This window comes from Mobula birostris, chromosome 29 (assembly GCF_030028105.1).
Source record: "Mobula birostris isolate sMobBir1 chromosome 29, sMobBir1.hap1, whole genome shotgun sequence".
NCBI lineage: Eukaryota > Metazoa > Chordata > Chondrichthyes > Myliobatiformes > Myliobatidae > Mobula > Mobula birostris.
The window spans coordinates 19974680-19990649 of record NC_092398.1 but is presented as its reverse complement, the minus strand read 5'-3'; the positions used below and the strand labels follow the sequence as shown (position 1 = coordinate 19990649).

The 15970-nt window shown below is 41.8% G+C and overlaps 1 protein-coding gene across 1 annotated transcript; it reads left to right on the top strand.

The window, feature by feature from the left end:
• The first annotated feature begins 6682 nt into the window (after positions 1-6682).
• Positions 6683-7486, top strand: LOC140189913 (probable G-protein coupled receptor 139). The gene has a single exon (XM_072246258.1). It carries the CDS (start codon positions 6683-6685, stop codon positions 7484-7486), a length of 804 nt encoding a protein of 267 aa, XP_072102359.1.
• The last annotated feature ends 8484 nt before the right edge of the window (positions 7487-15970 follow it).

Here is a 15970-nt window from a genome sequence, read left to right as displayed (position 1 = left end):
TTTTGCATTCAAAGGTATTGATGTTTCTATACCAGGCCGTGATGGAACCAGTCAATATATTTTTCACCATGTATCTTTTTTCACCATGTATCTATAGACGCGTGTAAAAGTTTTAGTTGTCATGCGAATTTCCGCAGATGTATTCCCTGCAATAACTATTCGCAGTTCTCGTGAAATCGAAAGGAGTATACTCTCTCTTTCCCTGAGTTTTTCATTACTCGAAAAGAAGGTATTCATGCTTAAAGCAGTTACCTAAAGGTGAAGATTCAGCGCTGTGAACCAGTAATTCTTACGTGCGGCGCAAATCTTTTATCTCTAAGTTGCGACCGGTTTTATCGGCAGTATGTTTCATGATGGTTTCATGCATATGAGGAACAGACAATGAGGTTTCGATAACTTACATAGTCAACCCCATTGTCAGCTCCACGGAGGACTCACACGAAAAGAAGTCTGAGCAACCGAATGCGAGGCAGCATATCAGAATGAAGGACAGAACACAATTATCCAAATCAGTAGGCAGTAAAAGAGTGTTTCCAAGCATAACTATTCTCGCCTTACGTCGTTTAACACTGCCCAGGTAAACATAGCAGTTACCAACAACCGAAATAATATTTTTTTCAGAAATTCAGTATACAAAAAAGGCCTTTACCACCTAATTACACTCATGTGAACAATTAAGCAGGTACTTGTAATATGTTGGATAGTCGATGATTCGAAGGGAACACGCTGGCACAAGAGGAGAGAAATGTGATTAGTGCTGACGGTTGCACCGTTAAGTATCGGATCTATGGGGTTAAGTGGACTAGTTTTGTGATTCACTGTTCCATTGTCAAATCACCGAGGGAATCGGATAGAAGCAAAGTGAACGGTACAGGAATTAGACACTTTGGCAATGTGTTAGAGGGACATGACCATTGACTTTCGTGTGAAGGAAATTCCTGATATGTAAGGATGTTCCTGTGGCATTTAAATATTCCTTACCTTTATACTACGCAACCTGTGACTAATTTAATTTTATCCGAAACCTGCGTTATTTTTTGAACTGTCTCTGTCTTGAACAACTTCCATACAATAAAATAGTAAAACTTACACGTAAATTAACTGCTTAAGTGTAATGGCGATTCATTGTATACAACGGTGACCACTTGTTCATAATATTCATGACAGTGGAGGGTTTTTGTTCCTTTTATCAATTTTATTTAAACTGCACCACTTTGCGTAAAAGTATCTGTTTATAAACGTTTCCGGTTATACTACGATTTTGCCCTCCATCCTTGAGTCATACAGATATAGAAAAGTGTACGACAAATAAAAGGTCCTCCGGCCCATTTCGTCCGTGTAGAACCATTTAAACTGCCTACTGCCTTCGACCTGCACCGGGAGCAGAGCACAACATACGCCTTCCATCCATGTACCCATCTAAACTGAAGGTGCTATATATAAATACATGTAGCATTCGGAATAAGGTGGATGAACTCGTGACTCAATTAAAGATTGGTCGGTATGTCGTAGGCATCACTCTGAAAGAAGGCCATAGTTGGGAGTTTAACACCAAAGGATATATTTTGTAGCGAAAGGACAGGCAGAAAGGCATAGGTAATCGTGTGAGTATATTGGTAAGTGAAGGAATTACATCTTTAGAAAGAGGTGACATAGGTTTAGACAATGTTTTTGTGGGTGGAGTTAAGAAACTGCTACGGTTAAAAAAAACGCGTTATGGGAATCATATATAGACATCAAAATAACAGTCAAGATAAAGGGTTGAGTTTAGAAAGGGAGCTGGAAAAGGGATGCACCAAGGACAATGTCTCAATTGTAATGGGTTACTTCAAAATTCAAGGGGATTGGGGAAATCATGTTGATGTCGGATCGCGAGAGAGGGAACTTGTTGAATGCTTACGAGATGGCTTTCAGAGCACCTTGTACTCGAACTTACGAGAGGAAAGGCTATCTTAAATTGGCTGTTGAGCAATAACCTCGATTTTATTAGTCCGCTTAATGTGAAGGAACCTTTAGGGTTCATCATAATATGGATTGAATTCATACTGCAATTTGAGAGAGAAAAGCACTTCACATGTATCAGTTTCGTAATACAATAAAGGGAATTACTTGCAGTACCCCAAGGCATGAGATAGAAAGTTGTCCAAGTGGACTGAAGGGGAATACTGGCGGGGATGACGGCAGGACAGAGGTGGCTGAAGTTTCTGGAAGTATTTCTCAAGACGCAGGGCAGAAATGTCCCACAGAAGAAGAAGTTTTCAAATAGCAGGGCGAAGCAACTCTGGCTAACAACGGAAGTTAAGGACTGCATACAGGCCAAGGAAAATCCATATGAGATAACAAAAAGGGGTGGGAAGGTGGGTGATTTGGAAGCTTTTAAAATCCATCAAAAGGCAACTAAAAAAGCTAAAAGAAGGGAAAGGATGACATATGAGGGCAAACTAGCCGATAATATAAAGCAAGATACCAAAAGGCTTTTTTCAGTTATATAAAGAATGAAAGGGAACAGAGAGTTGGTATTCGACCACTGGAAATGATGCTGATGTGGTAGTAATTGGGAATAAAGAATTGGAGGAGGAACTTAAAAAGTGCTTTGCTTCAGTTTTAACTGTGCCAGACACTGCCTATATTTCAGAGGTCTGTGAGTGTCAGGGAGCAGGAGTGAGTGCCTTTGCTATTACAAAGCAAACGTGCTTGGCAAACTGAATGTCCTAAGGTGGCTAAGTAACTGGACCAGGTGAACTACATTCTGGACTTCTGAAAGAGGCTGCTAAAGCGACATTGGATGCATTGGTCATGATCTTTCAAGAATCCCTTGATTCTGGCATGGTTCCAAGGACCAGAAAATTGCAAACGTTTCTGGGCCCACGCTTTAAAAAGGAAGGAAGCCAAAAGGGAGGAAATTATAGTTAGCCTAACCTCAGTGATTGGGAAAGTGTTGGATTCCATTATTAATAGTACATTTAATGTCAGAGAAATGTATGCAATATACATCCTGAAATTCTGACTTTTTTTTGCCAACATCCACGAAAATAGTAACGTACCCCAAGGAGTGAATGACAGTTAAACTTTAGAACCACAAAGCTTCCCCCAGATACGCCCTCCCACGCACAAGCAGCAGTAAGACAACGACCCACCCCTCCCCCACCAGCAAAAAAGCATCGACGCCCCACTCCCCCATAGAGCAGCCAACGTGCAGCAAAGCATCAATAAAGACACAGACTTGTAGTACCTTAAGACTACTCGTTCACCGGTCATTCGACATACCACAGACTCTCTGTGTCCATAATAAGGGAAAAAGAGGTGCCCCCGTTTCAGAGCGACATGACAAACAGCTCGCTGGTTTATGTGTTAAAAATCTGTTGCGTGGCTTTTCCCAAGTTCTGCACCCAGAGAATCGGCCCCAAAAAGGCTCAGGTCTCTGGACACACAGCCTACGGCAGGTAACCCGCTGCTCGCAGTGTTCCGTGTTCTCCCACGACGCCTCAGTCAGGGGCACTGGCCTTGAATCAGCCTGTCTCCAGAGCCACGAAATTCCGGCACCCTGAAGGCGTGCTAATCTTCATGGCCGCGTCGTTGGGATGTCAAAAATCGGCCGGTCGTGAGGCCCTGAGAGCGGGTCCCATTCAGCAAAAAAACGAACTCCCAGTATAACTCCAGGTCAGCGTCTTCAAAAGAACCTTGAAAAGGGAAAAAAATATATATCGAAGATAGAAATAGAGCTGTTTCCGAAGATGCAATGAAAGGAGTCCGCGTTTACCGCCATCACTTTGCTCCGCCCCTCGAAGTTGCAGCCAAATGGTTCAAGAAGTCAAAATCAGCATGTTTTCTGTTCAAGGAAATCTTGATTGCCAAATCTGGTAGAATTCTTCGAGGAAGTTAAAAGCCGAATGGACAGAACAGAGGTAGTGGATTTTATTTACTTGGAAGGCTTTTGAGAATGTGCCCCGCATGAGGCTGCTTAACAAGCTAAAATCCTGTGGTAGAAACAAAGAAACATAGAAAAGGTACAGCACACTACAGGCCCTTCGTCCTACAAAGTTGTGCCGAAAATATCCCGACCTTAGAAATTACTAGACTTCCCCATAGCCCTCTATTTTTCTAAGCTCCATGCACCTATCCAAAAGTCTCTTATACGACCCTATCGTATCAGCCTCCACCACCGTAGCCGGCAGCCCATTCCACGCACTCCCACTCTCTGTGTAAAAAACTTACCCCTGACATCTTCTCTGTACCTACTCCCCAGCACCTTCAACCTGTGTCCTCTTGTGGCAACCATTTCAGCCCTGGGAAAAAGCCTCTGACTATCCATACGATCAATGCCTCTCATCATCTTATACACTTCTATCAGGTCACCTCTCCTCCTCCGTCGCTCCAAGGAGAAAAGGCCGAGTTCACTCAACCTGTCATCATAAGGCATGCTCCCCAATCCAGGCAACATCCTTGTAAATCTCCTCTGCACCCTTTCTATGGTATTACAGGAAATCTGCTGGCATGGATAGTGCAATGACTGACCGGCAGGGACCAGCGAGTGGGAATAAAAGGGGCCATATTGCCTTGGTTGCCAGTGACTAGTGGTATTCCTCAGAAGTCAGTATTGGGGCCGCTGCTTTTCACATTGTTTTTCAGTGATTTAGATAATGGAGTTGCTGGCTTTGTGGCGAGGTTTGCGAATGATACGAAGATAGGTGGAGGAGTAGGTAGTAATGAAGGAGCAATGCAATTGCAGCAGGACTTAAGCAAATTGTAAGAATGGGCGAAATAGTGGCAGGTGGAATACAGTTTTGGAAATCTATGATAATGCATTTTGATAGAAGGAACGATAGTGCAGACTAGTATCTAAAAGGTGAGGAAATTCAAACATTAGAGGTGCAAAGGGACTTTGGAGACCTAGTGCAAGGCTGCCAGAAGGGCTATTCACAGGTTGAGCCTGTGGTAGAGAAAGCAAATGCAATATTGACATGCATTTCAAGGGGAATAAAATGTAAAAACAAAGAGATAATGCTTTAGCTTTATAAGACACTAATCAGACCGCACTTGGAGTATTGTTAACAGTTCTGGGCATCTTATTTCAGAAAGGATGTATTGTCATTGCAGAGAGTACGGAGGAGGTTCACGAGAACAATTCAGGGAATGAAGGGGTTAACCTATGGAGAGCGCTTGGCAGCTTTGGGCCTATACTCACTGGTATTTAGAAGAATGATTGGAGATCTCATTGAAACCTACCGAATGTTGAAAGGACCAGATAAGGTGGATGTGGAAAGGATGTTTCCTCTGGTGGAGGTATCGAGAAATAGAGGGCACAGCCTTAAAATTGAGGGGGAGATTTAGAACAGAAGTAAAGAGGACTTTAAGGATATATTCAAAGCGGAAGTTCATAGACCCTGATTCATCGGGGCATCAAGGGATATGATGAGAGGGACAACATATAGGGAAAATTTTGAAAAATACATATTTCTTCAAATGTCTCAGGCTTAATTGACACAGAATAGAACGCGAAGCGTTCTCCAATGAAATTCTTTTAAAACCACAAACAATTATCTTCTTAGATCGGTTAGACATTTTGCACAATGTGTAAAAATACTTCAAATTAAATTTCGTTCAGTTACTTTTAGCTAATCTGCCTGCGGGAGAAACTAATTGGCTCTAAGGATCTGCTCCTTCTGTATAAGACGTCACTGATTCCGTGACTTGTAGTCAGTTGCAACGTTCTGTAAAAGAAATCACGACTTCAGGTCAACAATGGGATATCCAGCGATTTACAACATTGTTAGAATTTACTATCCTGTACTTGCAGCGGTCGGTGTTCCTGGTAAGGTTTTGGATCTCACTGATATTTCAGATATGTGCTTTGTGGCTCTGCTTAATGGTTACTGTATTGTCGATTAGTGGCCAGGTGCTCAGTACACTGGCTCAATTCAGTGATCATGCTATTATTTCGTTCTAAAATACATTTCATATTATTTTAATGGCCTGATTCTATTTGACAACTTGTGAAGTATTCAGTACTTTTCATTATATTTATATCTGCTCTCCCCGGAATATACTGTAAATGTACTTTCACGATTAACGCCGCTGAGTGCCAAAAACCTGTACAATGTCTATAAAATGTATTCATTATCTTCCACCACCACCACCCCCACCCCTCCCCGCCCCCCCCGGGAAGCTTTCATTTTTATTGTTTTGTAACATTGAATCACAGTGGAATCAATTTGGCTTTTTGACGCTGATCGGCATAAAAAAACTCTTTCCTGTCGAAGTGAGAACAGATCTCTAGAAAGTGATCTAAATTAATAACTCTATTCTCGTTCACTAATTTGCAAAAGCGTCCAAAAGGCGCTCTGGACTTACTCATAACAAAGTGTCATCCTCAAGCTTTCCCCTGCTTGCTTGACTTCATGTCGGGGTACTAGCATCGCAGTACTCCGTCAATTGTAGTGTGTCGGTCTGATCGCCGGCCGCGTCCTGTGCCGTAAGTGCAGACGAATTAGTGCCTGGTGGTCCAATGCATGCAGAGGCATGTTCCACGGCATTATTGTTCAGCATGAATCCGAACCAACTTGGATAAGTAGGGAAGTAAATCTCTATTTTGTTATTCATTTCAGTTAATTTAACGGCGATCGTGATCCTATGCCGGGGAAAGTGTGGTCTCTCCAAATGCATCACTCGCTACCTGGTGGCCATGGCGGCCGCAGATTTGATGGTCCTTGCCCTTGCCGTTATTTTGGAGCAGATTAATTATATATACCTGTTTGCTGATTTCTTGCTCATAACTCCGGTTTGCACTGTGGCGCTTGTCCTGCGACTCGCAAGTACGGAGTTTTCCGTTTGGTTCACGGTCGCTTTCACTTTCGATCGCTACGTCGCCATCTGCTGTCAGAATCTGCAAAACCGATATTCCACAGAGAAAACAGCGTCTGTTGTGATAGTAACAGTGGCCGCAGCGGGCTGTGCCAAGTGTGTTCCATTTTACTTTACAGTGGATCCACGGCGCTGCGTCTCCACGGCTGAATATCTCACGTCAGCCGCGTGGAGGGCATACGAGTTATTTGACAGCATTACAACACCGTTATTACCGTTCGGTTTAATTCTGCTGTTTAATGCTTTAACCGTTAGACAGATATTAGCGACAAACAGAGTCCGCCAGGGACTTCGGAGCAGCCGTGAGAATCAGAAGGATTCTGAAGTGGAGAGCCGGCGAAAGTCCATCATTCTGTTGTTCGCCCTGTCAGCCAATTTCATACTATTGTGGTTGCCCTATGTCGTACACTCCATGAACTGGCAAATGGTAAACTATTCCTACGCAGACAGGTATTTCAGCACACCGATTTATGCTCTCCAACAGTTTGGGTTCATCTTGCAGATGCTCGGTACCTGCACCAATACGTGTATTTACGGACTGACACAGAGGAAGTTCAGAGAAGAGTTGAAGAATGGAATGAGATATCTTTTTACATTAACTTGGCAGTTCTGTATTCAAGCATGAATCAAATCTTCATAACACTTAGTTGAAATACTTTTTTATCCTGTTATTTCTGGATTTTACTTTACGTGCGATTAGTGATAATCTAGGAAACTCATTCAGAAGATCAAGCAACGGTGATTAATTTATTATCTTCACTGCACGATTATTGACTCGGATATCATGAGTGTTAATTTCACTGCGTTCGATTACAATGTAGCATACAACTAAGACAATAGGCAGGAATATTTTGGATTAGCATATGGTTAATACATTGTTGAGGCCGACAGGGATATACTAAGTGAAAAATAAAGCTGCCGTTCTCATTGCAACATCTCCCAACACAACTGCTTAGGAATAGTGAATACTCAACGGCTCACATATACGTACCTGTCAGAGATATAAGTTCACCAGTTGAAATTCAGCCATTGCACCGCGGTTTGACTGACGCCTTTGGTGTCCGGAAATGTGAAGCTCTCCTCTACTCTTTGCTTTGCTCTGGCGTAATCTACGGTCATGCTTTCCCACCATCCTGAATATCAGCTAGAACAGTGTCTCTTAAATTATCACGTGCATCTCTTTTGATGCTTATTGTAAGGTAGGAAATCCATGCAAAATTTTGCTTGTCACCCAGATCTTCTTTCCTCAGCTCTTAAATTTGAAGAAGAAAATCTTCTTCAAACGATAATTGGCAAATCAGGCTTTCTGAGGTACCCTTCATCTGAACTTTGGAACTCAATAACTAAAATCTGAAAGGATGCAAATTCGGTTTAAAATGTTAAACACCAGCTCATGGCCTATTTATTTAACCTTGCTTTTAACTAATGTTGCTTGTCTTTATTTTCGTATTACCATTTCACCCCGTTGTAAAGCACTTTGAACTTCACTTGTTTATAAGGTTCTCTATACCTAAGTTCTTGTTGGTGTTGCATTTTTTTTTTCAAGCTCAAGCTGGTAGAAACCAAGGTGCAGTCATTGGCAAGTAGGCTGGTTTCTCGATTGCTAAGGGCCATTCTAGAGATGTTCAGTAGTATGGATTTCTGGAAATTTACTTAAATATTGCTGTGTACACCCATTGTTTAATGCTACTGTACATGGAATTTGGGGTGATACAAGTTGTAAATATTACTGTCGGGACAATGAATACTTCGTTCACATTCCATAGTCATTCAGTTTCCTCTTTTCATTCAGCACATTTCTGCTATTTTCACTTATTGATTTCTGCATGTTGTGCTTGTTGTTATTGTTATTATTGTTTCTGTTATCATTATGTATCATTACTTCTACTGGCTGTGTGCAATAAAGTGTACAATCCGCATGGAATTGAAGTATACTGCAATAGAATTGTAGTCTGATGTGAAAGGCTGCCAGATCTTTGTAATCGATATGGAATATTTGATCCACATACTTTTCTTAGTCCACAGGAAAAAAAACACCTTCGAGACGTACAGAAATAACGTCGACACCTATCGTGGCAAGCACCATGATAGAAACTAACACACTCATGGAGGAACTAGCAGGCAATGCAGCATCTATGGAATACCCGGCCTCTCACTTCACCTCAGACAGTACCAACCGTCTTCAGATGCAGATTTTCTCGAGTTTATGATAAAGAGTAGACGCCTGAATTTATCGCTCCAGGGCTTTATAGCACCCGTGTGGTTGTGAGACTGTGCAGTTTTTTCCTTTAAGTGTTTTCCTCCTGATGAGTATACCTCCAGAATGTGTTTGTGGCCGAGAGGTGTCAAGCTTTATTGAAGAGGCTTCTATTTGTCGTTGCCTGGAGCAACAATTAGAATGCGAGGGTTGCAATTATTGTTAGTATTTTTATTACCTGATTTATGAAAGAAATTCCTTAAATGTGTTGAGTAGATAAGCATCATATATTTTCGACAGCTTGGTGAGGCAGGAGATTGAACCATAGACGCATACGCCCAAAGGACTAACTACACCCTGATACAGCAAGAATATTCTACATGAGTTATGTAGTATGTGTCTGCTTCAAAGTAGAAGCCGAAGATGTTGACACACCGGTCATCGGAGGTAATATACTTCATTCGAATATGAAGGCATCTTCCCTATGTAATTCCATCATCGTCCCTCCATGGTATTAGGGCCTCTATTGCAGATCTCTCATCATCCTTTTCATGTTTTTTTTTTTGTGTCCAAACCCTTACTTGTCAATTTGAACTGTGTCCATTGTTTGTAGGGGAGATTGTGCGAGTGAGACGAGAGGGCGGTGGAAAATATAATGTGTTATGTTATGCCAGGCGTAACACCCGATATACACTGTGCACTTAAATATCGTGTGCACCATTTGAATGCATTCAAGCAGGAATGGATGAAGGAAATATTTTCGGCAAACGTGAGTGATAAGTAGGCTCAAATAATAAACAAAAACATGAAATAGTGGAAAGTAACAACCGTGTTGGGACTCTAAGGGGGAGCTGGTTCGTGAACCTTTTTCTAATCATAACCCTTTCTTGATCGGATCATTTCCTTGTCTCTTCATCTTTTGACTATCGCCATTTAGACCGATCTTCATACAGCTTCTACCAGTCACCCTCTGCCAGATCCCGGCTTGTGAAATTGAAGCTGACATTCCTGCAATATAGGGACCTCCACTCCAAGTTTCAATGTTAGAGTCATTGTGTGCCCAGTACTCTCCCCGACATTTCAATCATGTGCCTAACTAATTTAATTAACTCCGATATGGGTATTATGGAATAAAAATCGCTTTCGTCGATTCCACTTAAAATGTTTGGTCACCCGGTGTCTTCCTTACTAAAGGAGCCCCGGGAAACATTAGTGAGTCAAAACTCAATACCAAGATCAGCATATTACTCAGCCTTCAATAGCATATAATTGTTTCTCTGACCATTGATATTGTGAATGTCACCGTTTTATTTTATTTCCAGCGTGGAACAGGCTCCTCTTGCCCTCTAAGCCGCGCGGTTCAGCGACCCCCTATGTGAAACCAAGCCTAATAAAGGGATAATAAACAATAACCAATGAACCTACTAACGGGTATTTAGGAGGAAACAGGAGCATCCGGAGAAAACCCATGCATTCCCAAAGGCAGAACGTACAGACTTGTTACAGATGCCCAGCTTCAAACTCCGACGCCCAGAGCTGTAATAGCGTCGCACTTCCCGCTACTTTGACGCACATGTCAAATGATCACGGGCGTGGGTACAAGGAAACCTTTTCCAATTACAAACTGACCTGAAACTACAGGGTATCAGAAAAAATTGTTACTTCGCGAAGATGGTGTTTGGACTCTGGAACCTACCAACCACCAGGCACGCACTCTCGTTATATCTGAGAAGTACCTAGACACGCCAATGATTCACCAAGACATCAACGACTCATCTGTTAATTGAGTTTAAAGGATGGTATTTCTGGTCATTGTGGATCATAGCGAGCCGAACGGGTTTTATCTGTGCTGCACGATGCTGTGATTGTACGTTACATGTGCTATGTGCTGTTGCAGGAGAACGGGGTACCTTTCCCTTCGGAATAGAAGGGGACTTAGGGACAGTGTGCAACGGGTGAAACGGGACAGAGAGCGGGTAAGTAATCAACTGACAACACTCAGTGTGAACTTTTCATGCGGACATGTTGGGATGTGTCCAAGCTTGTTGTCGGAGTATTGGATAGAGGGAGCACCGGATTGTCACCTCTCTTTCATAATTTACGGGGAATGTTGAAGTAAGCGATTCCATCTCTGATCCGGTGACCAATGCGCTATAAATAATAATTCATGAAATGATGAGGTGATATTCTTAAACTCACTGATTCAATTTCATACCAGCTCAGTTTTCACCTGAGGCATGAAAATCATTTCCTCCTACTAAAACATGCTCTATCAGCAATGTTATCTTTAATCTCCAAATGAATGAGATAACATTTGTTATAAAGGAAATAGCGAACCAATCGACAAAAAGATCTTTCTTCAAATGCCTCAGGCTTAATTGACACAGAATAGAACGCGAGGCGTTCTCCAATTAAATTCTTTATAAACCACAAACAATTATCTTCTTGGATCAATTAGACATTTTGCGCAATGCGTAAAAATATCCCAAATTAAATACAATATTTACAACTTGTATCATACCAAAGTAACGAAACAATAGCATTAAACAATTAGGCGCACACAGCAATAGATAAGTAAATCTCCAGTAATCCATACTCCTAAACATATCTAGAATAGTCGGAAAGTTCATACCAATTGAGAAATAAGTCTGCTTGCCAATGACCCTGCCTCGGTTTTTATCAGCTTGAGCTTGAAATAAAATCCAGCAACAATAACAACTTGCTTGTAGAGAACCTTTTAAACAAGCGATGATGTTCAAAGTGCTTTGTAATAGGGTAGAATACAAACACGAAAATAAAATATGATGTTAGGTTAAAAAGCAATGTTAAATAAACAGACCTAGAGCTGAAGTTTCAATTCTCAATTGAGTTTGCATCCTTTTAGCTATTGAGTTCCAAAGTTCAGGAGCCTAGTTCAAAAAGCCTGATCTCCGAATTACCTTTTGAGGGAGATTTTGTTTTAAATGTAAAAGGTGAGGGAAGAAGTTCTGAGTGATTTTTGCATGGATTGTCTACCTTAAAACATGCACCCATAGAGAGATACATAATAAGTTAAGATAAGAGCAGTTCTAGCTTATGTTCAGGATGGTGGGAAAGCATGCCCACAAATTACTCAATAGCAAAGCAAGGTATTGACGAGCGCCTCACATTTCCGGGGAGCCAAAGCGTCAACAAAACCGAAGTGCAATGGGTGATCCTCGACTGATGACCTTATATTGCTGACAGGCAAGAATAACTGAGCCGTTGAATATTCACTATTCCTAAACAGTCGCGTTGGATAATGTCGCGATGAGAAAGACAGCAAAGCTTTATTTTTCACTTAGTATATCCCCGTGGGCTTCAATAATGTACTTACTATGTGCAAGTCCAATATATTCCTGTGCATTTGATTAGTTGTGTGCTGAATAAGTTTCCTAGATTACTACCAATAGCATGTAAAGTGAAATCTGGAAATAAACAATAAAAAAATGTATTCTAACTAACTGTCATAAAGATAAGCCAAGAAATAATTTGACTTGTGGTTAAATACAGAGCTGCCTATTTAATGTAAAGAGATATTTCATTCCATTCTTTAGCTCCTGCCTGAATTTCCTTTGTGTCAGTCTGTAGATACACGATTTGGTGCAGGTACAGAGCATCTTCAAGATGAAGCCAAACTGCTGGAGGACAAATGTCGGTGTGCTGAAGTACTTGTCTGCGTAGGAATCGTTTACCATTTGACAGTTCATGGAGTGTACGACACAGGGCACCACAATAGTATGAAATTGGCTGACAGGGCGAACAACAGAATGATTGACTTTCGCCGGTTCTCCACCTCAGAATCCTTCTGATTCTCACTGCTGCCCAGAAGTCCCTGGCGGATTCTGTTTGTCGCTAAAATCTGTCTAACGGTTAAAGCATTAAACAGCAGAATTAAACCGAACGGTAATAACGGTGTTGTGATGCTGTCAAATAACTCGTATGCCCTCCATGCGGCTGACATAAGATATTCAGCCGTTGAGACGCAGCGCCGTGGATCCACTGCAAAGTAAAATGGAACACACTTGGCACAGCCCGCTGCGGCCACTGTTACTATCACAACAGACGCTGTTTTCTCTGTGGAATATCGATTTTGCAGATTCTGACAGCAGATGGCGATGTAGCGATCGAAAGTGAAAGCGACCGTGAACCAAACGGAAAACTCCGTACTTGCGAGCCGCAGGACGAGCGCCACAGTACAAACCAGAGTTATGAGCAAGAAATCAGCAAACAGGTATATATAATTAATCTGCTCCAAAATAACAGCAAGGGCAAGGACCATCAAATCTGCGGCCGCCGTGGCCGCCAGGTAGCGAGTGATGCATCTGGAGAGACCACACTTTCCGCGGCATAGGATCACGATCGCCGTTAAATTAACTGAAATGAGTAACAAAATAGAGAGTTATTTCCCTACTGACTCCAGTTGTTTCGGATTCACATTTACAAATAATAGTCCTGATCAAGCTACAACATGCATCCCTACACCAGGCACTAATACGTTCCTGCATTCACGGTATTGGATCAGACGGTCGAACAAACTGGCACACCACTAACGACAGGCTGCTGAGATGCTGCTACCACAACATGAAGTCAAGAAACCAGCGGAAGTCTTGAGGATGACCTTTTGTTTCAAGTAATATCGGTTTTGTAAATTAGTGACAGAGAGACGCCTATTTGTAATTAATTTAGATCACTTTGTAGATATCAGTTCAAACTGACAAAACGAGTCTTTTTCCTGTTGATCAGTGTCAAAAAGCCAAATTAAATTCATTCTGATTCAATGTTTTAAAACGATAAATCTTAAAAACCAAGGGGGAAAGATACATTTTATAGGCTGAGCATCTTTCTGGCATCCAGCAGCGTTAGTCGTGAAAATACATTTTTTGTATATCCTGGAAAAGCCACATATTAGCATAATGAAATGTACAGAACACCTCAGAAGGTGTCAGGTAGAATCACGTCATCAAAATAATATGAAACATATTTTAGAACGGAATACCGGCATGGTTTCCTTTGTGTTTCACTGAATTGAGCCAGTCTACTGAAGAGCTGGTCAACAAATCCACGGTGCAACAAACTGTAAATCGAGTCACAAAACACATATCAGTCAGACTCAGTACCTTACCAGGAAAACCGACCGCTGCAAGTACGAGATAGTAAATTTTGACAATGTTCTAAACCGCTGGATATCCCATTGTTGACCTGAAGTCGTGATTTGTTCTACAGAACGTTCCAACTGACTGCAAATCACGGAATCAGTGATGTCTTATACAGCAGGAGAAACGTCCATGGAGCCAGCTAGTTTCTCCCTCAGGCATTTAACTAAAATCCACTGAACAAATACTGTATTGCAAACACGAGGAAATCCCTGCAGATGCTGGAATTTCAAGCAACACACATGAAAGTTGATGGTGAACGCAGAAGGCAAGGAAGCATCTCTAGGAAGAAGTACAGTCGACGTTTCGGGCCGAGACCCCTCATCAGGACGAACTGAAAGAACACATTTCACACATTTTAATTTCACGTCCCATTCCCATTCTAATATGTCACACATTTTAATTCCACGTCTCATTCGCATTCTGATATGTCTATCCACGGCCTCCTCTACTGTAAAGATGAAACCACACTCAGGTTGGAGGAACAACACCTTATATTCCGTCTGGGTAGCCTCCAACCTGATGGCATGAACATTGACTTCTCAAACTTCTGCTAATGCCCCCCCCCGCTCGTACCCCATCAGTTATTTATTTATATACACATATCCTTTTTCTGTCTCTCCCTTTTCTCCCTCTGTCCCTCTCACTATATCCCTTACCCATCCTCTGGGCTCCACCCCCCCCCCCCACCCCCCACTACCTTTCTCTCTGGGCCTCCTGTCCCATGATCCTCTCATATCCCTTTTGCCAATCACCTATCCAGCTCTTGGCTCCATCCCTCCCCCTCCTGTCTTCTCCTATCATTTCGGATCTCCCCCTCCCCCTCCCACTTTCAAATCTCTGACTAGCTCTGCTTTCAGTTAGTCCTAATGAAGGGTCTCGGCCCGAAACGTCGACTGTACCTCTTCCTAGAGATTATATTACAGTTATTATCCGTAATTACAGATAGGATAATCCAGAATAACTGTCCGATTCTTATAATACAGGGTAAACAAGTAAGAACAACTTACATAATAGATATAGACGTTCCAAACACACTTAACCGAGAGAAATTACAGAGTGAAAAACAGCAGAAATATGCTGAATTTAACAAGATTGAATGACTTTGGAACATCATAATATATGCAACTGATATCATCCCAAAAACCTTAAATAATTAGGGCTACACAACGATATTTATGTAAATCTTCAAAGAGCCACAATACTAACCATCACTAGAGTTCCTCACAACTTAGAAATGAGCGTGCTTACCCATTCGTCAGGTTAAGCTGAGAAAAAAATCTGTAATAATAATTAAGTGAGTAATATACCGAGAACAAGAGATGACGTCATTGAAATTAAGTCCATAGGTTGTGGAAACAGTTTAATGGTAACAGTACGCACGTCCTTTCTGGGGCCATGTCACACAAACTTTAGTTCAACCTGTTTCTCGGAAGCCATTCAACCTGGATTCAAAAGGAAATATATGCAGCCTTAGAATCATAGAGAAGGACAGCACAGAGACAGCACATCCAGTCCATGCCGAAACATTTTAAACCGCTTATTCTCATCGACCTGCAAAGGAGCCATAACCCTCCATATCCCTACTATCCATGTACCAATCCAAACTTGTTTTGAACGTTGAAATAGACCTCATATGCACCAATTGCGCTACCAGCTCATTCTGCACTGTCATGACCCTCTGAGTGAATGTTCCTCCTCATGTTCCCATTAAACATCTTACTTTTCCCCCTTAACC